The sequence below is a fragment of the Anomaloglossus baeobatrachus genome, chromosome 11, assembly GCF_048569485.1.
Source record: "Anomaloglossus baeobatrachus isolate aAnoBae1 chromosome 11, aAnoBae1.hap1, whole genome shotgun sequence".
Classification (NCBI taxonomy): Eukaryota; Metazoa; Chordata; class Amphibia; order Anura; family Aromobatidae; genus Anomaloglossus; species Anomaloglossus baeobatrachus.
Window position 1 is genome coordinate 58,703,612 of NC_134363.1, and position 23,900 is coordinate 58,727,511.

General features: G+C 43.6%; 2 protein-coding genes and 1 long non-coding RNA gene across 6 annotated transcripts in view; 1 reads left to right on the top strand and 2 right to left on the bottom strand.

Moving 5' to 3' along the window:
• Positions 1–2,369: 2,369 nt before the first annotated feature.
• On the bottom strand, positions 2,370–8,344 carry NDUFA3 (NADH:ubiquinone oxidoreductase subunit A3). The gene is made up of 4 exons (XM_075327629.1): positions 8,260–8,344; positions 6,096–6,170; positions 4,753–4,830; positions 2,370–2,671 (listed from the first exon to the last, which is right to left on the bottom strand). Exons 1-4 carry the CDS (start codon positions 8,273–8,275, stop codon positions 2,580–2,582), a joined length of 261 nt encoding a protein of 86 aa, XP_075183744.1. The 5' UTR covers positions 8,276–8,344; the 3' UTR covers positions 2,370–2,579.
• Positions 8,345–8,418: 74 nt separating this feature from the next.
• Positions 8,419–16,058, top strand: LOC142256101 (uncharacterized). 2 transcript variants are annotated; one of them, XR_012727484.1, is made up of 4 exons: positions 8,419–8,560; positions 11,701–12,472; positions 12,661–12,817; positions 14,892–16,058. It is a non-coding gene; the product is annotated as an uncharacterized LOC142256101 (long non-coding RNA). The 2 variants fall into 2 exon arrangements; XR_012727483.1 differs by having other exon boundaries at positions 11,701–12,817.
• Positions 16,059–19,879: 3,821 nt separating this feature from the next.
• The window catches only part of LOC142256078 (protein kinase C delta type-like), a 211,222-nt gene continuing 207,201 nt past the window's right edge, over positions 19,880–23,900 (bottom strand). For 2 of the 3 annotated variants that reach the window (XM_075327588.1, XM_075327587.1), the window contains 5 exons: positions 22,553–22,806; positions 22,296–22,358; positions 21,579–22,130; positions 21,425–21,468; positions 19,880–21,270 (listed from right to left, as the gene is read on the bottom strand). In XM_075327588.1, the coding sequence (XP_075183703.1) occupies positions 21,444–21,468; positions 21,579–22,130; positions 22,296–22,358; positions 22,553–22,806 (894 nt within the window). In that variant the 3' untranslated portion in view covers positions 19,880–21,270; positions 21,425–21,443. Of the gene's footprint in view, positions 21,271–21,424; positions 21,469–21,542; positions 22,131–22,295; positions 22,359–22,552; positions 22,807–23,900 lie in introns of all 3 variants that reach the window. The other variant, XR_012727479.1, reaches the window with a different exon arrangement.

Sequence of the window (23,900 nt, forward strand, 5' to 3'; positions counted from 1 at the left end):
ACCTGCGCCAGACCAGCTGAAATAGCTTGGAGTGCCCACACGGCTGCGAATGCTGGAGCAAACGACGCACCGATAGCTTCATAGACAGATTTCAACCAAAGGTCCATCTGTCTGTCATTGGCATCTTTAAGTGAAGCCCCATCTTCCACTGCAACTATGGATCTAGCCGCAAGCCTGGAGATTGGGGGGTCCACCTTTGGACACTGGGTCCAGCGTTTGACCACGTCAGGGGGAAAGGGATAACGTGTATCCTTAAGACGTTTGGAGAAACGCTTATCTGGAGAAGCATGGTGTTTCTGGACTGCTTCTCTGAAGTCCGCGTGGTCCAGAAAAGAGCTCAATTTACGTTTGGGATACCTAAAATGGAATTTCTCCTGCTGTGCTGCTGCATCCTCCGCTGGAGGAGAAATATCCAGCAGTCTATTGATGGCCGCTATAAGATCATTCACCATGGCGTCACCATCAGGGGTATCCAGGTTTAGAGCAGTCTCAGGATTAGACTCCTGATCACCTAGTTCTGTCTCATCATACAGAGAATCTTCTCGCTGAGACCCTGACCAGCGTGATGACGCCGAGTGTCTCTCCCAGCGAGCTCGCTTAGGCTGCCTGGGACTGTCGTCCGAGTCAGAGCCTTCAGCCTGTGATGCCTGGGACCCCCTTGGAGCACGGATTAGTTCCAACTGAGGGGGACCGGGAAACATTGAATCAGCAGTGCCCATGGTCTGAGTGACCGGCCTGGACTGCAAGGTTTCTAGAATTTTTGTCATAGTCACAGACATCTTATCAGCAAAAACTGCAAACTCTGTCCCCGTCACCGGGGCAGGGTTCACAGGCGTCTCTGCCTGGGCCACTACTAGCATAGACTCCGGCTGACGAAGTGGCACAGGGACCGAACATTGCACACAATGGGGGGTCAGTGGAACCTGCCGGTAGATCAGCCTCACACGCGGTACAGGCAGCATATGAAGCCCGTGCCTTGGCACCCTTGCTTTTTGCGGATGACATGCTGTTGTCTCCTCAGAGCAATATAGGGGTATAAGCCAAGAAGCGACCGTACAGTGCAATATATATATATGTACAAACAAAAGTACACAAAACAACACTGTGGCACTAGTGGGGTCAGCACCTAGGTGCTGCTTACCGCCCGCTTAATAGCGGTTGTGTGGTCGCCAGAATCCCCTGTCTGGGTCTCCCAGGGCTATGTCCGTTCTCCAGCTCAGACTGCGTGCAGGAATGGCTGCCGGCGTCCTGTGAAGAGGGGCGGGCCGTGGGCGTGTGCAGACAACGAGCGGGAAACTGGCGTCCCACTGTGCCCAGTGAGAGGGCTGGAGTATGTAAATAAGACTCCAGCCCTCGGCGCTGACTACTGTACAGCGTCTCTCCCCTGCCCTGACTGACAGGGCTGGGGGCGGGAACGAACGTAACTAGGCCGCAGAAGCCGGGGACTAGATTTATCAGCGCTGCCGTCGTAAAAGCACGGTCGGCGCGAAGTCCCCGGCGCACCACAAGTCTCAGCCGCGCCGCTGTCTCCATGGCGGCCGGCGCGGTAGTTCCCCACATAAACTCACTCAGCTAAGCTGCAGTGAGTAAAACCCAGGCGCGCAGCGCTACAGTCCCCGGCGCACTAGAACACCCAGCAACGCTGGAGTGTGTCTGTGCCTGTCTGCACGGGGACACAGAGTACCTGAATGTTGCAGGGCCTTGTCCCTGATGGTACCCAGCTCCGTATCCAGCAGGATCTCCGGGTCTGTGGATGGAGCCCGGCCTCAGAGTCTGGAGGCCGGTAAGATCCCACTTCACCAGAGCCCTCAGGGGGATGGAGAAGGAAAACAGCATGTGGGCTCCAGCCTCCGTACCCGCAATGGGTACCTCAACCTTAACAAACACCGCCAACAAAAGTGGGGTGAGAAGGGAGCATGCTGGGGGCCCTTTAGTATGGGCCCTCTTTTCTTCCATCCGATATAGTCAGCAGCTACTGCTGACTAAACAGTGGAGCTATGCGTGGATGTCTGACCTCCTTCGCACAAAGCTTGAAAACTGAGCATCCGTGATCCCACGGGGGGTGTATAGCCAGAAGGGGAGGGGCCTTACACTTTTTAGTGTAATGCTTTGTGTGGCCTCCGGAGGCAGTAGCTATACACCCAATCGTCTGGGTCTCCCAATGGAGCGCCGAAGAAATTATTGATCATGTATATCCGATTTTGGACTGGATCCTGTTATTTCCTGGAGGTATGCCGCTGCCTGAGAACACGGGAGTGTTACTGTGAATGAGAGACATGGCTGCTGTGCGGCCGACAGACACCTAGTGTGTACGGTGGCCTACAGAAACATAATATAGCATTCTACATATAGTCAGAGGAAGAGCCATCCATTGGGAAAGTAGATTTATTGTGTTAACAATACAATACCACAAGGTAATCCTTGACAATCAGACGTCCTTTACACATCGCTCTTCCAGAAGAATAATTTACTGATATTCTGCATTCCTGGCTGATGCGGTGCAATATCTGACCATCAGAAATGGTAACAAGTGGAAGTCCATAGGGGATTTCTGAGAAGACGCAGCGGGGCCTTCACAATTATAGGTTCTTCAGCCAGTCCAAGTTAGGCCCCACCTTGTCACAGGGATGGCTGGGGATATCCGGCATGTTCCCATCATCTCGAACCGGAACTAATAAAAAAAATATATATTAATGACACAATTAGGTACAGGTTTGAATCTTACTGGATCCTTCCTGCAAAGACGGGATCTTGTCTTATACTGGGTATGAGAAATGCAACAAACAAAAGGTTTACTTTATGCAGATGCCTAGCCAGCACATTAAAGGGAATGTGTCAGTAGGATCTACCAGCCTGAGCCGTCTTATAGGGGCCTATAGGTCATAGGAAGCTGAATTTAAAGGGAACCTGTCACCAGTTTTTTGCCCTATAAGCTGCGGCCACCACCGGGCTCTTATATACAGTATGTTACAATGCAGTATATAAGAGCCCAGGCCACTGTATAGAACATAAACACTTTGTAATACTTACCTCAATCGGTCGCTGCAGTGGATGTGGGTCAAATGGGGGTTCTCGTCCTCCGATGCCAGCGACGCCTCTTTCGGCCATCTTTGTCACCACCTCTGTCGTCCTTCTGAAGCCGCGGTGCATGACGCGTCCGACGTCATACACAGTCGCTGGCATTCAGGTCCTGAGCAGGGCAGATTGTAGTGCGCATGTGCGGGACCGGCGAGTTTGTATGACGTAGATGTGTCATGCACACAGGCTTCAGAAGGAGGACGAAGATGGCTGAAAGAGGCGGGGCCAGAGAACGGAGATGCACATCTGAGCCTACTCCACCGGAGCGACCAGTTTAGGTGAGTATTATAAAGTGTTTTTTTATGTTCCACCCCCGACCTGGGCTCTTATATACCGTATTCTAACATGCTGTATATAAGAGCCCACTGATGGTGGCCGCAGCTTATAGGGCAAAAAAGTGGTGACAGTTTCCCTTTAAGGACACCTTGATATCTGCTATCTGATGTTTTATTCCAGATAAATCCATATTTTCCTTAATATGCAAATGAGCTGTTAAGATCTATGGGCTGGACATAGATCTTCCCGAGAATCTGCCTCTAGAGATTATTATAAATAAAATCGGACTTTACCAGTGTGAGATATGCAGATCAGACTGTCTGCCATTACATGTCTCACACTGGTAATAACCCCATCATTTACTATAAGCTCTGGGAGGTGAATTTTCAGGGAGATCTATGTCTAGCCTATGGATCTTAAGAGCTCATTTACATATTAGGAATAATGTGGATTTGCCTGGAAGTTAGATCACATATCAAGGTGTCATTTTATTCAGCTTCCTATGACTTGCATGCCCATATAGACTGCTTAGGAGGGTGGATACTACTGACAGATTCAATTTAAACCCTTGCCGACATGTGACGTACCTGTACATCGTACATGTAGGGGAGTACATGCAGCGGGCAGTGTTATACAGCTCATATTCACCTGCACCTATTGTGTGATGAGGCTCCAATGAGCAGCGCACATGTGACAAGTGTTACACTTAGGCAGTCAAGTCCCAGAAGTATAATGACTAGTATATGACAGATGAAGGAATTTTTAGTGTGTGGGCTACTACGTGAACTGGCAGTGTAGCCGATAAATGTTACTATAGACGAATTTTGCATTTTGACAGGGAACACAAGAAAATACACCATACAATTTGTTATGCAATTTCTCCTGAGTACGCCGATACCCCATATGTGGTGGGAAACTACTGTTTGGGCTCACGAAAGGGAAGGATCGCCCTTTGACTTTGTCTAGAATAGATAAACAGCATGTTGCGTTTGGAGCTCTCCTAAACAGTGAGAACCCCCACAAGTGACCCCATTTTGGAAACTAGACCCCTCAAAAAATGTATTTAGATGTGTGGTGAGCACTCTAAACCCTCGCGGGCTTCACAGAATTCATTAATGTTCATCTATGAATATATCTATAAAATAAATAAAAAAACATTATCATAAAAATGTTGCTTTAGCCCCAAATTTTTTTATCTTCTCAACGGTAACAGGAGGAAATGCTTCTTCGCTCTACAAGCTGATCAATGCCGCCATCACTTGACAGTTGCATCAGGTATTAGGAAGTTGCACAAGTTCTAGCCCAAGACATGCACTTCCGTTCTTGGGTTCTTGTGCAGTTAGTGCTGTTCATTCATTCTCAAAATTAGCGTCGTCAGACACACAAAGCCGCTCTTACCTGGGTAACTGTAGGGTACAGCTTTGTTGTACATGGCAGCGTATTTTGTATAAGGACTGATAAAAGGACAAACAAAAGCTGTAACGAGAAATGTGATACAAGTTATAGTCTGATCAGGATGGGCACATTATACCACTCTCCTCCTTCCATGATGTGGTCCCTTCAATGTGTAGAAACTCATGTGCTAAGGCAGTATGGGAAATGCTGGTGCTCCGTTACAACCCCATACCAGGAGTTAAAGGAGTTGTCCATTTTAAAGTATCCCTGCTGTAGTGGCGCTTTAACTGTAAGCCCCCTCCCCCATCATATACTTCTGGCAGCTTCATCGTTTTTTTTGCGCCATCTTGTGACTGGACATGTTACATCACAAGATCTTAACACAAGTCTATGAGAGCCAGAACGAGGCTCTCAAAGACTTGTGTTGAGTTGCGACCTCCAGCCACTCCATGAAACACTGACTGATCACAAAATCACAGGAGAATGACCAAAGTGGCGCTGGAAAAGGATGCAGACAGCGGCAGGTGAGTATAAGACAGGGGACAGAGGGGCTTAGATTAGAAGCACCACTTCAACATAGCAATAAAAAACATGCTGGGGTGGTGCTTTAAGGGACATTTGTTTTTTTTTTTGGGGGGGGGGATAGGGGGTTAATTAAAAGTATATCTTAGTGATATGATATCAATGCCTTAAATGGTTATTCCCATCTCCAAGATCCTATCCAAATATGTAGTACGTGTAATAATAATCAAATAATATTAGCAAATTCCTCCAATTAGAAATTTAGTATAGTTCTCCTGACATAGCCATGTCTCTTACCTCATGCGCAGGGCATTGCAGCTTAGCTATCCATGGTTACGACCTCTTATACAGTGACAGTTAGTTGCTCATGGTCGTGACCATGGATCGCTAAGCTGCAATGCCCTGCACATGAGGTAAGAGACATGGCTAATCAGGAGAACTATACTACGTTTCTAATTGGAGGTTTTTTGTAAGTGCTCCTGTAATGCCCAGATCACTTAATTTACATATGAATTAAAATGTTCTGGGTTGTTAGAAAATAAAATTGGCTACCAAATAGTAATTTAATATTATATCCTCCACACAAGGTTCTAATTTTCATGAAATGTTAATTATGGGGCATATTCCCCTGAACTCTGCCTTGCACTGTTCCTCTGTTATTACTCCTGGCAACGTATCAATAAACTGACTGCTGGGCGTTACCATTCCCTTATTAGAAGGAGGAGTTCCTGAGACATCGTTAGCACTGATGGGACAGTTTCCGCGCGGTGTAGATAATCTCCTCACACATGCGGCATTGGTAATTGTGTAGTAAGGAGGCTTACCCAAAATCCCGATGCCGACGGACACGGTTACAACGGGTTCTTTATTCCAGGCATTTTTGAGGAACGCTCCCACTCCTACAAAAAAAAAAAAAAAAAAAAAACAAAAAAAAAAACCAGTAAGGTGATGAAGCAATTCACAGCAGTTGTAATGTTACTTTACGCCAACACTTACCGGCTGTGGCACTATGCTTATGAGGCGGGTAGTCCAGCCAGGTGATATAGATTCCTAAGATTAGGCAACTTTGTTCATTACATTTGCTGGGTTACACAGGACCGGTGTGGGATTTTCTTAAAGTGGTAAACGAGGGAAAGTGCGGGGGGAGTGTTTTTTTCAAATACACTATTTTTGTCTATGTTTTTTCCTTTTCACTTACTGGATTAGTAATGGGGGGTGTCTGATAGACGCTTCTCTATTACTAATCCCTGGGCTTGATGCCAGCTGACAGTTCACAACTGACATCAACCCCTAAAAATATTACCCCAATTGCCACCTCATCAGAGGAATCAGGAAGAGCAAAGGCAAAATGCCATCTAATGTGAAGTGCCAATACTGGAGCTGCTATTTTTAGGTTGTGGAGGGACCAATAACCATGGGCCTTCCCACCCTGATAATATCAACCCCCAGCTGTCTGCTTTACTATGGCTGGGCATCAGAAATAGGAAGGACCTCATGACGTTTTGGTTTTTTTTTTGTTTTGTTTTTTTTTAATTATCTATTTATTTTGTTCTTTTCCATTTGTTTGTTTAGTTAATGAAAGGTGCACAATATATGTATCTTTATCACCTTTGCACATCTTAAACAGTCTTTTTTTGATTGCATTTAATTCTGGTCCATGTCACAAACCATATGCTGATGCCACCCGTGTGCTGTGCATATTTACATGTACCCATAGACTTCTATGGGTTTGTGTGACCTGATGGGACAGGTAAAAATGGACATGTAAGTAGCGCTATAGATTATAATGGGTGCAGGTGTATATGTGTCTCTAGAACATGTGAAAACGGATGCCAGGTCTACTGAAAATCACACGTGTGTGAAGGGGCCACTGCAGCTCCTATTCGATTTCATATGACAAGTTTGGGGCCACTAAGCTGCCAGCACCTTGTTATACAGGGGGGGAGGCAGCGGTCCAAATATACCTATGTCAATACTAGATCTTTGGGCATCAGAGGGCTTGATAGGATTCTATACATTGGTGGGTAGACTCTGGCGGCACTGGGCACTGTACTCTATGCGTGTGCCGTGGAGTAAGCTGTGCGATTCTGGGCTTTATCTATGTAATGTGCATTTGCTCACCGCCGGAGTCATCCTGATAATGCACAAGCACTTTAACCATCTAAACCCAATACAGTCGGCTCTGACATGAAATTCCACCAGAACAAGGACCCGCCAGTGGTGTCATAGCCATAAATACTCAACAATTATCCACACCCTGACTTCTCCTCTGGGATGTAAGCTGCTGCCAGGCCAGACACCTGGGGCAACAAAAAGATCAGGCAGCAAAATTCAACATGTCCAATCTATCACTGTGGAGGCCTTCATACTAAAGAGGAGCAAACCGAATCACAGGACCCTGGTACAGTGGCCAGGTTTATTGTCGATGGCCGCCGGACAGGAGCCCTGCGATCCGCCTCCAACCACTAGGCATCTGTGGCTCCTCTATGATTAGCCGTCCTGGCACACCACCATCATTGGGACATGATGAATACATGACGCTGCTCCATATGTATATGGATATACATATCTATCTATACACACACATATATATGTGTATATAATATATATACACGTATGTATGTGTGTTTATACTACATATGTGTGTGTATATGTATACCAAAACCTTTTTTCTTTTAACTATATGTGTGTGTAAACACACAAACAAACACGCACACATTATACATACACACATTATATATATATAATTATATATATATATATACACAGTATATCTCATACATATGTGTGTTGTTGTATCTCACTGTTAATAAAGATCTTACCAAAAAAAAAAAAAATACAATGATACTGGGGTCGGCGGTCGGACATACATGACAATGCCTCCTCGGTGCCTTCTCACCCGGTGCCCGGGCTGTACGAGCCCACACCCCCCAGCACCATAACAATCATCACCTGCGAGTCCCAGGAGTCTCCTTGACCGATACTTACTGGAGAACACGGCCATCTTTCACTATGACCTGCGACCGGAAGCGGAAGTGCGGAGCGCTAAGCCTGCCGGGAACTGTAGTCTTCTGTGTGAGTGGCAGAGGGCGGGGCTTCTTTCTCCAGACTGCAGTCCTGACTAGATTTTTCAGCTCTTGCTCACTTCCCCATGGAGCTGTTGTTGCAACCATAGACTTTATGTTGCAGAGAGCAACTGGTGAAGTGTCACACAGCCCTTGTCCCTTTATCATTCCCTTTTGCTTAAAGGGGTTGTGCACTGCTTCTTTCCCCTTCCCTCTGCAGACAGGTTTGTTTGTTTTTTTTCTTTTATTTTTTCCTTCCCTTTATAAAATATTTTTCTATTGACATACCCGTACGATTGCTTGTTTTTTGCAGGAGGAGATGTAGTTTTGAGTGACATCATTTTACCACTCAATTCACTGAAAAATGGGGAAAACAACTCCAAATGTGAAAAAAGCAATCCCGTCATTGAAGTTTAGGTTTTGTTTTTACAGCATTCATATTAATGTATTCTATATTTTGATATCAAATATATATTTATTTTTTAATTGATGCTTGTAATGGTATAGAAATTATTTATTTATATATATATATTTTATTATTTTTATTTAGTTGTTTTTTTTTTAGCATTTATCAATTTGGTTAATCTATTCTATATTTTGATATGAAATATACAGTGTATATATATATATATATATATATATATATATATATATACAATTCTATACCATTAAAAATAATGATTAAAAAATAAATATATATTTGATATCAAAATATTGTATAAAATTAACCCAATTGCGAAATGCTAAAACAAAAAAAAAACAACAAAATTGTACATATTTTTAATTCCATACCATTAGAAATAATGATTAAAAAATAAATATGTGTGTGTGTATATATATATATATATATATATATATATAATATATATTATATATATATCCACACACACATATATTTATTTTTTTAATCATTGTTATTTCTAATGCTATAGAATTAAAAATATATACAATTTTGTTGTTTTTTTTGTTTTAGCATTTATCAATTGGGTTAATTTATACAATATTTTGATATCAAATATATATATATAAATATAATTCTATACCATTAAAAATAATGATTAAAAAATAAATATAAATATATTTGATATCAAAATATTGTATAAATTAACCCAATTGTGAAATGCTAAAACAAAAAAACCCAAAATTGTATATATTTTTAATTCTATGCCATTAGAAATAATGATTAAAAAATAAATATATGTGTGTTTATGTATATATATTGTCATTTCTAATGCTATAGAATTAAAGATATATACAATTTTGTTTTTTTTTTGTTTTAGCATTTATCAATTGGGTTAATTTATACAATATTTTGATATCAAATATATATATATATATATATATTTATTTTTTTTTAATCATTATTTTTAATGGTATAGAATTTAGATATGTATACATGAACAATACAAGGCATAGACTGGTACAGAAGGAGAGAGGTCCCTGCCCACAAGGGGGCACAGTCTACAGGGGATGGGTGAGGATACAGTAGGTAAAGGTAGAGCTAGTCGTGCATCGGTACATTGGACTGAGGGTTATTGGAGGTTGTAGGCTTGTCTGAATAGGTGGCTCTTCAGGTTCCTTTTGATATATTGCAATACTACATACATTGCACTGAGGTACAGGGAAAAATGCTGTATTATTTGGAGTACCAAGATGGCAGTGATGGGACCTCAACCACGGTCGTCACATTGCGGAGGGGGAATGATGAGACCTTGTGTGAGCAAACAACGCTGCTGTCAGAGAATGGCGGTGGCATTTAAATTGTTAACAGCAGTGATCGGAGCTCAGCTCCAGCCATTGCTGTTCGACATAGATGCCGACTGTGTAATACAGGTGGTATCTGTCATGTGGGCAGGGACCTCAGTTTCTGAACCCCCTACACACACGATCACCCACGCAGTGACTTTCTGTACATGTACGTCAATTTGGGATTAATGTGAATGGTTCCATGATAGAAAATGTACAGCACATGCATGGCATCCGAGAAGTGCCCTCTCTGGGTTCTAGGATCAAAAAACATAACTCACATTTTGGGATTGAAGTGGTTTTAAAATAAATTTAAGTAACAATTCATCCTATACATTGTACTAGAAGCGCCAAAGATCACCTGAGTGCAGCACTCAGCAATGTCCAGTTCTCCTATAAACCCTCCAAAAAGAAATCCATCAAAATTTGTGTTCCCAAATCCAAATGCCCCCCACCCTTCTGAGCCCCAAAATGTGTCTAAACCACAGTTAGTGTCCACATGTTTGTCATTGTTGTAGTGAGGAGAGCCCACCTAAATATATGGGGTGCAGGTTTCCAGAAACACGAGCTGGGCACAAGTTAAGTTACGTGAATGTTTTCAGACATATGCTCAAGTACGAGTTTTAAGAGTAACTAATATAACTATCTTACATGGTTGAGTTTGGCTGCCACCTGACGCTGGGGGACGCAATGTCTGTGTGCGCTGTGCATTTCCTGCGCGTGACTCGCCGACAGAGTGGGTTGGCATGGAGACCGGAATATACATCCGGTCTCCATGCCCGCTCCGTGTCACGTGGCCGCTGACTGCAGAGTTGCGGTCATGTGGCGCGTGACGTGCTCGAAAGGCGACTGGCGCCCAGGGTGCGCATCACACGGGCATGTGCGTCCATACACCCGACCGGAGGCGTGCACCTGAACTCAATCATGGACCCTTTATAAAGGGTATATGCTATGGACTGCACATACCTCCTGATGAAACCGGCAGTGCGGTGAAACGCGCGTCGAGGTTGGAGTAGGTGCAAGTTGCGGTGCTGCTGTGGACGCATAGTGTGTACAAATGACAACAGGTAATTGGACTGAATTATGGGGCTAAGTAGATAGATGGTGGCAATACTATAGGCACATGCCTGCTACCTTAAACTACTATGGCATGCAAATTTTAGTGCCCTTTAATCAGTCTATATAGTGTCAGTTGACATACCCATATTTTATATAGGGTGTTCATATTTTCATACTAGTATAAGATCTACAACACTGGTATTTTATACTATGCATATGTAGACTACATCCCCATTGGTCCACTCCTGTGAATATATGATATGTCCATTTACACTGGCCGTTACTATACGGGCAGATGCAGCTACTGTAATACTGTGCCACTCCTTATAAGTGCGGCTTGACATCCCTCCCTATATCCCAAAAATGTCATCCTGTGTATGATGAAATTTTTATATGATTTTTGCACGAGCACTTTGTATAAATAAAATTTGATATTACAAATATAGAGTACGATTCCTGGATTTTTTATAGGTTGCTATCTAATATATTGGAATCTATTTCAGAACTATGAGAGGCCTTATATAGGTTATTTGACATTGTTATGTTTCTGTATTTTCAGACGCCTCAACCATTAACTTTATGGATTATAAAAAGCGTGATAAAACATGGATTAACCAAATAGGATCTCTTTTTGGTGAAGGAGGTGCCGTAGAACAGGATACATGTAATATTAGGGACCTGAAGCTCAAGGTAAAAGATTCGCTCAAAAAGCGTACCCGCCTATGGTGGAACAAGGTGTCATTAGAAAATTATCTTCAGAAAAATATTATTCCACGCGGGTTGAGAATACAAGTTTTCCCCACTACAGAAATTACGGATTCCCTCTTCATAGAAAGATGGGAGGAAGCACTAACTAAATGCTCAAGTACACTTATTGAGTTATTAATTGGGTTGGATAAAAAATCTATTGAAGCAGTGGAGAAAGAGATTGATAACTATAAAACACAAATTGAAGAAAAACTTACCACTGATGAACATTCTAAATTTGATAAAGAAATAGATCTTGAGATTAATAAATGTGAGAAAGAGGTACAAGAGAGAAAGATTAAAAAATATCAGCGGGATCAATTAGACTACCGTAACCACAAGGTCTATAGGTGGTACAATAATAATCAGAGAAATAAGAATAAAACTGGACGAAATTCACGATCATCATCGATAACATCAAGTATCTCTGAAGAAGCATGTGGCGAGCATTTTTTAGCCAGGCGGCAAGGGAGGGGAGAAGTCTCGGAACATGGCCCCCTACTCGATGCCATAGCCTCAGGAAGTTCCGGAAGGGTACTAAGGAACCAGAAAAAGTGGGGACACAAACCCAAGACAAATTAAAGGTAATCAATTTGTCAAATATAAAACTTACAACAAACCAAATTAATGTCCTGGAAAAAGGGCTAACATTTGCTCCCACAGCCAAATGTGACCACTTTACGCTTGTAAAAGACCTAGAATTATTTGCTAGGAAGCTGAGATTTAAGAAATTTTTCTCCTCTAATGATGATAAACATTTCTCCACTTTTAGGGAACAGCAAGCCCTCTCAGATTTGGAAAGTCTACTTGATGAACAACAAGAGCCTGATGACCGCACTCGAGCACGTTTTCCTACATACCTGCACAGCCGATCACAAGTGTTTCCCCCCCATGGACTGAGTCCAAATGTGGACATCTTTGTTGAGCTGGTAAGAAAAGATCTACTCTCTATTCCTGAAAAAGTAACAAACTATAACTTGACATTTAAGGAAAGAGAAGCCATTAAAGAATTAAAAAATATGAAGAATATAGTAATAAAACCAGCAGATAAAGGGGGTAACCTTGTGATTTGGCCTGCAGATATGTATGAGCGTGAAGCCCTACGCCAGCTGAGATCATCAGTGTGTTATAAGAAATTGGATAGTAATCCTACTATATCATATAAAAAGATACTAGATGAGATTATTGAAATAGGCTTTGATAGGGGAATCATCTCAGCAAAAATGAGGGATGGGCTCATGACAGAATCTCCAAGAACTCCAACCTTCTATATAACACCAAAAGTCCATAAAGATAAAAATAATCCCCCAGGACGCCCAATAATATCCGGGATTGGGGGTTAAATGAGAAAATATGCAGATTTGTTGACTTTTATCTCCAGGAATGTGTCGGGACCCTGCCTTCACATATTAGAGACACTACGGACATACTCAAGCGCCTCGATAGCATTCAGCTAGAACTAGATATGATTCTGGTTACATGCGATGTAGAGGCGCTATATACATCTATTGCTCATGACCATGGGACCACTGCATGTAGGACCTTCCTGCGGATGACTAATATGGACAGAGAACTAATTCAATTTGTTATGGAGTTATTGGATTTTGTTCTAACTCATAACTACTTCGTGTTTAAGGACCGCTACTACCTACAGCTCCAGGGAGTGGCAATGGGGGCGACTTGTGCGCCCTCATATGCCAATCTCTTCCTGGGGTTGTGGGAGCGGGATGTTGTCCAGTCCGTAGAGGGGTTCGATGCAGTGGTCTCATGGTACAGGTACATCGATGATGTCCTATTTGTATGGCAGGGTTCTGAGGCATCCCTGGAGACATTCCTGCAAAATTTGAATAGAAATGATCTAAATATTAAATTAACATCAAAATATGACTATTGGAAGGTGGAGTTCTTGGACGTTCTGATCATGAGAAATGAAGACGGTCATTTGAGTACGGATGTTTTTAAAAAATCTACTGCTACAAATACACTTTTGCATGCGTCTTCTTCCCACCACCCCCAGACCATTAAAGCAGTACCAACAGGGCAATTTTTGCGTATGCGGAGAATCTGCTCCAGTGCGGGAAAGTTTGAAAATCAAGCTAGACTCCTGAGTGACAACTTAGCTGAGAGAGGCTATAAACCAAAAAACATAAGATCAGGATACATTAGAGCAGCCAAAAGCAATCGTGAGTCTCTTTTAACAACTAAAAACAGAAACAACAGCAGAGATTTACAACCTGTGAGATTTATCACAGCGTTTAATAATAGATGGCATGAAATTAAAACCATTTTTCAGAGACATTGGCAGATATTGCTGGCAGACAAAGATCTAGCCAGACATTTGACTTTATATCCATCAATGACTTGGCGCAGATCCAAAAATCTCAAAGATCTACTAACCCGTAGTCACTATGTCCCTTCGAATAATAATCCATTCAGTCAAAAAGGACCCAAATGGGGCTGTTACAAATGCGGGACCTGCTCCGCATGTAAATATGTGCAGAGATGTACAACATTTGAGAACAGTGGGGGTACAAAAAACTACTCCATTACATTCAACATCACATGTAAGACTGAAATGGTGATATATCATGCTAGCTGTTCATGCAACATGATATATATTGGTATGACCACCAGACAGCTAAGAGTGAGAACTCTGGAGCATATCCGCGATATCATCAACGCTAAGGGATGTAAAGATATTAGCGAGCTAAAAACAATACCAAAACATTTTTTCCTTTACCATAAGTGCAACCCCACTAGCCTCAAAGTAAAAGGCATTGATCATGTCAGCTTGGGAGCCAGGGGGGGAAACTACAAAAATGAACTTTTAAAAAAAGAAACAAAATGGATTATAGTGCTTGACACCATGGCCCCAAGAGGGCTAAACGAATCCTTGAGCTTCAGGTCCTTTTTGCATGTGTAGCGCGAATTTTAACACACTTTATTTCATTATATAAGATTTTAATATAATTTCCTGTTCTTTCTCTATGCCTTTGTCTCTAGCATATAGCAATGTCACACGCTATAGAAAACATCCACTCTGTTGAATTCTATGGACCCTCTCCCTCTCTCTGATGATAAAAAAGCCCAATGCTACAATGTTAGCCACATGGATGAATAGAACTGAATATTGAAAAGCTGGAGAATATTTGGACTGTAGATGGACGTAGTCATTCAACATTAAGTACAATGTGTATGGTTACATATATATAAATAAGACATGGGAGATATTATGTCAGCATCAATATAAAATTGTATGCTGGCAACACATTATGATTATCCATGTATTTATACGTGAATGTTTTCAGACATATGCTCAAGTACGAGTTTTAAGAGTAACTAATATAACTATCTTACATGGTTGAGTTTGGCTGCCGCCTGACGCTGGGGGACGCAATGTCTGTGTGCGCTGTGCATTTCCTGCGCGTGACTCGCCGACAGAGTGGGTTGGCATGGAGACCGGAATATACATCCGGTCTCCATGCCCGCTCCGTGTCACGTGGCCGCTGACTGCAGAGTTGCGGTCATGTGGCGCGTGACGTGCTCGAAAGGCGACTGGCGCCCAGGGTGCGCATCACACGGGCATGTGCGTCCATACACCCGACCGGAGGCGTGCACCTGAACTCAATCATGGACCCTTTATAAAGGGTATATGCTATGGACTGCACATACCTCCTGATGAAACCGGCAGTGCGGTGAAACGCGCGTCGAGGTTGGAGTAGGTGCAAGTTGCGGTGCTGCTGTGGACGCATAGTGTGTACAAATGACAACAGGTAATTGGACTGAATTATGGGGCTAAGTAGATAGATGGTGGCAATACTATAGGCACATGCCTGCTACCTTAAACTACTATGGCATGCAAATTTTAGTGCCCTTTAATCAGTCTATATAGTGTCAGTTGACATACCCATATTTTATATAGGGTGTTCATATTTTCATACTAGTATAAGATCTACAACACTGGTATTTTATACTATGCATATGTAGACTACATCCCCATTGGTCCACTCCTGTGAATATATGATATGTCCATTTACACTGGCCGTTACTATACGGGCAGATGCAGCTACTGTAATACTGTGCCACTCCTTATAAGTGCGGCTTGACATCCCTCCCTATATCCCAAAAATGTCATCCTGTGTATGATGAAATTTTTATATGATTTTTGCACGAGCACTTTGTATAAATAAAATTTGATATTACAAATATAGAGTACGATTCCTGGATTTTTTATAGGTTACTACAATGTACTGGGCACAACAAAGACTTATTTGCAATTTTTCATTCTGCAACATTCACTGCATTTGACTCCATGGGTGTTTGCCAGAGACTAAATCATCACTACACCCGTAGATGAATTCCCAGAGGGGTGTCATTTCCAAAGTTCCAAAATTTGGTCACTTGAGGGGGTTTCTGCTGTTCTGGCACTTAGGGGCTTTGCAAATGGAGTCCGCAAACTATTCTAGGATAATCTGTGCTCCAAAAATCAAATGGCGCTCCCTTCCGAGCCCTGTGGTACGGACAAACAGTACTGTACAGTCATACGTGGGGTATTGCCACATGCAGGACAAATTGTGTAACACAGAAGGAACCTTTTTTATCTATTCCCCTTAGTGAAAATTGGAAATCTGGAGTTAAAACAACATTTTAGTTGTAAAAATGTAATTATTTTTTCTTTACCTACCAATATTATGAAATTTTGTGACACACCTTTAGTGTCAATATGCTCACTGCACCCCTGGATAAATTTATTGAGGGGTGAAGTTTCGAAAATGAGGTCACATGTGGAGGATTTATGCTGTTCTGGCACCTCAGTGTCTCTGCCAATGTGACATGGCACCCACAAACCATTCCAACGAAATCTGAACTCAAATATGGCGCTCCTTCCCTTCTTCACTTTGTAATGTGCCTCAAAAGTAGTTTTCAACCTCATATGGAGAACAGGTGTACTCAGGAGAAATTGCACACAAATTGTATGGTCCATTATCTCCTGATACCTGAGAGCATATGAAAATTTGGGGTTAAAGTAATTTTTTATGGTTAGAAATATATATTTTTCATTTTCATGGCTCAATATTATAAAATTCTGTGAAGCACCTGGGTGTTCAAGGTGCTCAAACATCTCGATAAATTCCTTGAGCAGTCTAGTTTCCAACATGGAGTCACTTGTGGGGGAGCTCCACTGTTTAGGCACATTAGGGGCTCTCCAAACGCAACATGGCGCTTGCTAATGATTCCAGACAATTTTGCATTCAAGAAGTCAAATGGTGTTTCCCTTCTGAACCCTGCTGTGCACCCAAACAGTAGATTTACACCACATGTAAGGTATCAGCATACTCAGAAGATTGCACAACAAATTGTATGGTGCATTTTTACCTTTGGTAAAATGAAGGAATTGGGGTTAAAGCAACATTTTTTGGTAAAAATGTAGTTGTTTCATTTTCACAGCTTAACATTATAAAATTCTGTAAAGCACTTGATGGTTCAAGGGTCTTATGATACATCTCGATAAATTCCTTGAGGAGTCTAGTTTCTTCCAAAATGGGGTCACTTGTGGGGGAGCTACACTCTTTAGGTACTGTTTATGTACCTCACGGGGTCACCAAACGTGACATGGCGTCCGCTATCTATTTCAGACAATTTTATCCTCTAAAAGTCAAAGGGCGCTCCTTCCCTTCTGAGCCCTGCTGTACACCCAAACAGTAGATATCCAGCACACATGGGGTATCGGTGTGCTCCGGGGAAATTACACAACAAACTGTATGGTGCGTTTTTTCAAACAGCTTTCTTCTTGTTTCGTTAAATTATATTTCCTCAGGTTGAAAATTTGTTGATTGTTGCCTTATCTATAGTTTTTTTTGTTTTGACGAAGTTTGGGAAGGGTAGTTTGAAATTACAGCAGTTCTTGCTATTCGCTCGCCTCCAGCCGGGACTCTCTATACCTCTCACCTTCCAGAGATTCAGGAAACAATGGGAGTAGTTCAGTAGTTCACCCCTGATTTATTCCATCGACTACATTCTGGTACATCAGGATAATCCGGTCACATCATGATAGAGACGATTATACAGCCCATATACAGGAGTACGTACACCAATCACTGGGGGACTTTTTAAAAAAATAATTATATATATATATATATATATATATACACACATTACTGAAAAAATGTGTCATATATAATCTAGATAATTGAAATAAATTATTATTTTTTCTTTATTTTTATATTCCTGTAATCACTTTCCACTCCATGCAGAACTATAACTCCCATAATGCCCTGTAGTTATCCTTTTTTTTATCCTATGGTTATTGGCTCCCCCGGGGCTTATATATGAATGGCTGAATAGTTCCCAGCTGCACTGACACACTGTAACAAACCCTCTCTATTACATGACCACTAGCATTGTTTTCTGGTTTAGAAATCCCACTCTTTCCGATGTTCTTTTAGGAAATCTTGAGGAAATCTTGGGGGAGCCCGGCTCAGTGTCTTCATCCATTAACCGAAATGGAGAGAGGTAACAGCGTCTCTTGCTCCGGACCCGAGACCCTCCGGATTCAGTGTAATTAGATTATTTATTATTGGGGGGGTTCATCTGACTTTCATCTAATATGGGACAGTGTTTCCCAAACTACAGTCCTCACGGCCCCAACAGATCAGGTTTCCAGCATTTCCCTAGTATTGCAGGTGATGGATTATTATGGAGGCATCAGAAGTTGCCGCAGGTTCTCTCCCCTGTGCAATACTAAGGAAACATTGAAAACATAATCTGTGGAGGCCGTGAGAACTGGAGACCCTGGTGACTGCGGCCATAAGGGGTACTTTGCATGTTGCGACATCGCTACTGCGATCTCGTCGGGGTCAAATCGAAAGTGACGCACATCCGGCGCTGGTAACGACGTCGCAACGTGTAAAGCCTAGATGCGCCGATAAACGATCGCAAAAGCGTCGAAAATCGGTGATCTGTGTAGTGTCGGTCATTTCCATAATTTCGCTGCAGCGACAGGTAGGATGTTGTTCCTCGTTCCTGCGGCAGCACACATCGCTGTGTATAATGCCGCAGGAGCGAGGAACATCACCTTACCTGCGTCCGGCCTGCAATGAGAAAGGAAGGAGGTGGGCGGGATGTTTACGTCCCGCTCATCTCCGCCCCTCCGCTTCTATTGGCCGCCTGCCGTGTGACGTCGCTGTGACGCCGCACGACCCGCACCCTTAGGAAGGAGACGGGTCGCCGGTCAGAGCAACGTCGCAGGGCAGGTAAGTGCGTGTGAAGCTGCCGTAGCGATAATGTTCGCTACGGCAGCTATCACAAGATATCGCATCTGCGACGGCGGCGGGGACTATCACGCTCGGCATCGCTACAATTGGCTAGCGATGTCGCAGCGTGCAAAATACCCCTAAGACTGGAGACCCTGGTGACTGCGGCCATAAGACTGGAGACCCTGGTGACTGCAGCTATAAGACTGGAGACCCTGTTGACTGCGGGCACAAGACTGGAGACCCTGGTGACTGCGGCCATAAAACTGGAGACCCTGGTGGCTGCAGCCATAAAACTGGAGACCCTGGTGGCTGCAGCCATAAAACTGGAGACCCTGGTGGCTGCGGCCATAAGACTGGAGACCCTGGTGACTGCGGCCATAAGACTGGAGACCCTGGTGACTGCGGCCATAAAACTGGAGACCCTGGTGGCTGCAGCCATAAGACTGGAGACCCTGGTGACTGCGGCCATAAGACTGGAGACCCTGGTGACTGCGGCCATAAAACTGGAGACCCTGGTGGCTGCAGCCATAAGACTGGAGACCCTGGTGGCTGCAGCCATAAGACTGGAGACCCTGGTGGCTGTGGCCATAAGACTGGAGACCCTGGTGACTGCGGCCATAAGACTGGAGACCCTGGTGACTGCGGCCATAAGACATAGGGGGCAGAATAATAATGACACATGGACGACCAATGAAATAAAGACAAGAACAAAGATGTAGAGGGGCAAAAAAAATTTATTCATAGAGGGGGTTATTTTCTACTATATTATTATGTATATGTCTAGATTATTTATCTATCAGACTAAACCTATTTATGGGCCGCATTGATCCTAAGGAAGGCGAAAACCCCCTGTGAGGAATCGGCCAATTATCCTCATATCAGGGGGGAAAATTCCTTCCCGACCCCAAATATGGCGATCAGAATAAATCCCAGGATCAAGGGATGATACCTAACCTGTGTAATGTATCTAATCTGTGTATTGTACCTAACCTGTGTAATGTACCTAACCTGTGTAATGTAAATGAGACGGATAAAAATCATTTTATTTACTTGGACTAAATATTGTTTATATTTGTAGGTACTAATTATTTTTTAAAAACATTTTTTAGATTTTTTTAACTTTTTTCTTACACTATTAGTGTGTGGATATACTTATTAATCTATTATTATAAACCTATTTAAGGCCGTGTAGATCCAGAGGAAGGCGAAAACCCCCTGTGAGGAATGTGCCAATTGTCCTCATATTAGGGGGAAAAATTCCTTCCCGACCCCAAATATGGCGATCAGAATAAATCCCAGGATCAAGGGCTGATACCTAACCTGTGTAATGTATCTAATCTGTGTATTGTACCTAACCTGTGTAATGTACCTAACCTGTGTAATGTAAATGAGACGGATAAAAATCATTTTATTTACTTGGACTAAATATTGTTTATATTTGTAGGTACTAATTATTTTTTAAAAACATTTTTTAGATTTTTTTAACTTTTTTCTTACACTATTAGTGTGTGGATATACTTATTAATCTATTATTATAAACCTATTTAAGGCCATGTAGATCCAGAGGAAGGCGAAAACCCCCTGTGAGGAATGTGCCAATTGTCCTCATATTAGGGGGAAAAATTCCTTCCCGACCCCAAATATGGCGATCAGAGTAAATCCCAGGATCAAAGCCGATCTATGTACTGTATCTAAGTGCCGATAGTATTGTGTGCTATGTGTGTGCCTATACTTATCATGTAGTGTGTGATGTGTGATGGGTGCGGTACTTACCAGGTCTGTGCTATGGTGAATTTAGGGATAATGGCCGCTCTGGTAAATTCTGCTGTTTGGCTGCCCCAGGACTACAGGATGCGACTATTATTCCTGAACTCACGAGATGGACACTTAGCACAGGCCGCTCCTGGGGGAGGAAGATCTTCAGGCTGGAGTGATGTCTGATGCCAGCCCAGGATCAGAAGAGGCAAAGTCAAGGGTTTGGGGCAGCAGAACGATGGCAGTGGTCCGGCATGAAGATGGTATGGAGAGAGATGGTGTTGATGGGCAGCCAAGGTGACATACAACAGCAGAGACTTGAGGTATGGGTCAGGAGGCACGAAGTTCTGGGCAGTTGGCACGGGCTCATCCTGCAAGACATAAGAGAAAGACATAGAATCTATCTACTGGATCTGGATTCTGTTATCTTAGAGGATTGGTTTTTACAATGAACCATTCCCCTATTTAACATCACATACAATATTTTGATATAATAGGTGTCCTGCGTGCACAGCGGTCACTCACCAGATGGTCGTGGATTCTTTCACAGTCCAGATCTTTTCATCCACCTAAGAAAAACAGAGACATAGTCAGTGGCAAAAAGACAAGTTGGATGATGATTACCGCATAGTTAGCACACCACCTGATGGGAGTTGTCCCCAGAGGAGGAGATCCTTACCGGGCCCAGCTTGGTGACATGTACGTAAATCCGGCCTCAGGGTGAAGGACTGTCTGCTCCGGCCACTGCAGATGATGGTTCTCCAGAACTGGCCTGAATGGTGTAAATGGCGGCCGTGCTCTCCTTTCCTCCAGTTCCTCCCAGCCGATGTTGTTAAAGAATGGATGGGCTCTGATGTTACCGCACACACCCAGCCGCGTCTGAGGGTCTTTGCGCAGCAGTTTCTTGATCAGATGTTTCACGTCAGCATCAAGCCAGGATGGAAACTTTGGCTTTTCGGTGGTCATGGCTTTGAAAGCCATTTGCTTGACGGGGCCGTTGTAAAATGGGGAGCGTCCTGCTGCCATCCTGGACACCACAATCCCCAGGCTCCACCAGTCCACTGCTGCGCCATATCGTTTTCCACGATGCACCTCAGGAGCCATGTAGGCAAATGTTCCCGTCACTCCAGAGATGGTATCGGAGGCGGTGACGCCATCTTGGGCGAAGCCCAGATCGATGATACGGATGTGGCCATCTGCATCCAACATGATGTTTTCAGCCTTGATGTCACTGCAATGAAATAAGAAAACACAATAAGAAATCAGCTTAGAGATACAAGAGATGGGTGATGGGTCACTGAAATATCGGGTAGAATAGCCAGACAGCCCTCCAGGAAAGCGGGGGCAATATTTATAGCATGTAAAGGGGACAGAGAAAAAGGAAAGTTCTACTTACCGGTGGACGATGTTTTGTCCGTGGAGAAACTGGAGGCCACATACCATCTCTGCTGTGTAGAATCTGATGGAGAGAACAGAGTGTAGTATCAATGTCATCAAATCCTTCTGAAACAATCCCCATGTAGCATGGCACCCCACCTCCTGTATCCAGCACCCTAAATATATGCCTTGCCAGGGCTCCCTTAGCTACAACCCAACATCAGTCTTTCCTCCATTCTCTTAGTTCTTTTTTGGGTATTTTCCCCATTTTCTTACCTAACATTGCCGATGTCCAGGCAGCCGCACATTCTGATCAGATCCTCCAGGCTGCCACCGGGCAGATACTCTGTGATGAAATAGACCGTGTCCAGAGACTGCTGTGCGGCATAGAGGTGGCATAGGAACGGGCAGTCTCTGGCCGCCAGGAGCATCCGCCGCTCTCTCATGATGGTTTCTTCATTGTCCCTTTTTTTGGTGATAATTTTGACGGCCATTTGGATGTTACGGCCGGGGACTGATGCCAGGACCACCTGAAAAAAAGGGAGAACACTTAGAAGGTGTCTGCAGGGGGAGGATGGGATCTGGATTTCCTACTACACAAGACACATGAGTAAACTGAGTGGTCGCTCAGTCTATAGTAACCAGGAACATGGAGATGAGCAAATACTATATATCTATAGGTATAATGCACGGCCGGCTCCATGGATGCTCTATGGAGAGGTGTAAAGCATAATCCTCATTTACATTTTTATTTCATAAATCAATAAAACACATGAAAACAACCAGCTTTGTAGTAAACCTTCTCATAGAAATCTGCTTTTTTTTCTACAGGACGGATTTTTCATTTTCAACATACTCTCTCTCCAGCAGCATTCATGGCTAAATTCCCTGCCTAACAAGCCCTCTATAATGTCATTCAATTAATGCAATGATTAAAAAGCTTATTTATAAGCTGTGCTTTTCCTATGCTAGGTAGGGCCTAGATTAGTCCATGGGGCATTGATTTCCCAGACAAGTTGGCCCGCTCTCCATGTTACCTCGCCCCTATGGGCGCCATAACCAGCTATTAGAAATCTTGTACATATGCGCAGCTCATTTTGACAGTGGCACTGTGCTTCTGAAGTGAGGTGTATGTGTCCCGGCTTCAGAAAGGTGAACTGCGCAAGATCGGAAGAAGTGGTTCTGCAGAAGCCACCAGGTACCGCTCCAGGGGATCTCTCAGTTCAGTAGCAGCTGATCCCAGGGATCAGGCAGGTGTGCTGCCCCAGCAGCGGATCAAACTGCTCGGATCCAGGGGTAGTGTCCATTCGTGGCTCGAGGGTCTCCGGACCCGGGGGCTTAGGGCCACACTCAAATGTAAAGGGGGTATTTACAGGGGATATGGTATAGTTCGTGACACCACCCGTGGTGTGCGGTAATTGGGAGTACCGCCGCTGCCGTTCCGAGTACCCAGGGTGATGGAATGGGGCAGCTAGGTGATGTTGCCCTCCACGGGTAGGGGTAGGCCCCTGGACTCTGGATGGTGATGCGGGAACACAGTGCAGGGGTCAGTCGGGTACTCACTCAGCAATGAAGCAGACTGACAACAAGGTCTCTGAATGCCGCTGCCTCCTAAGGGGAGCTC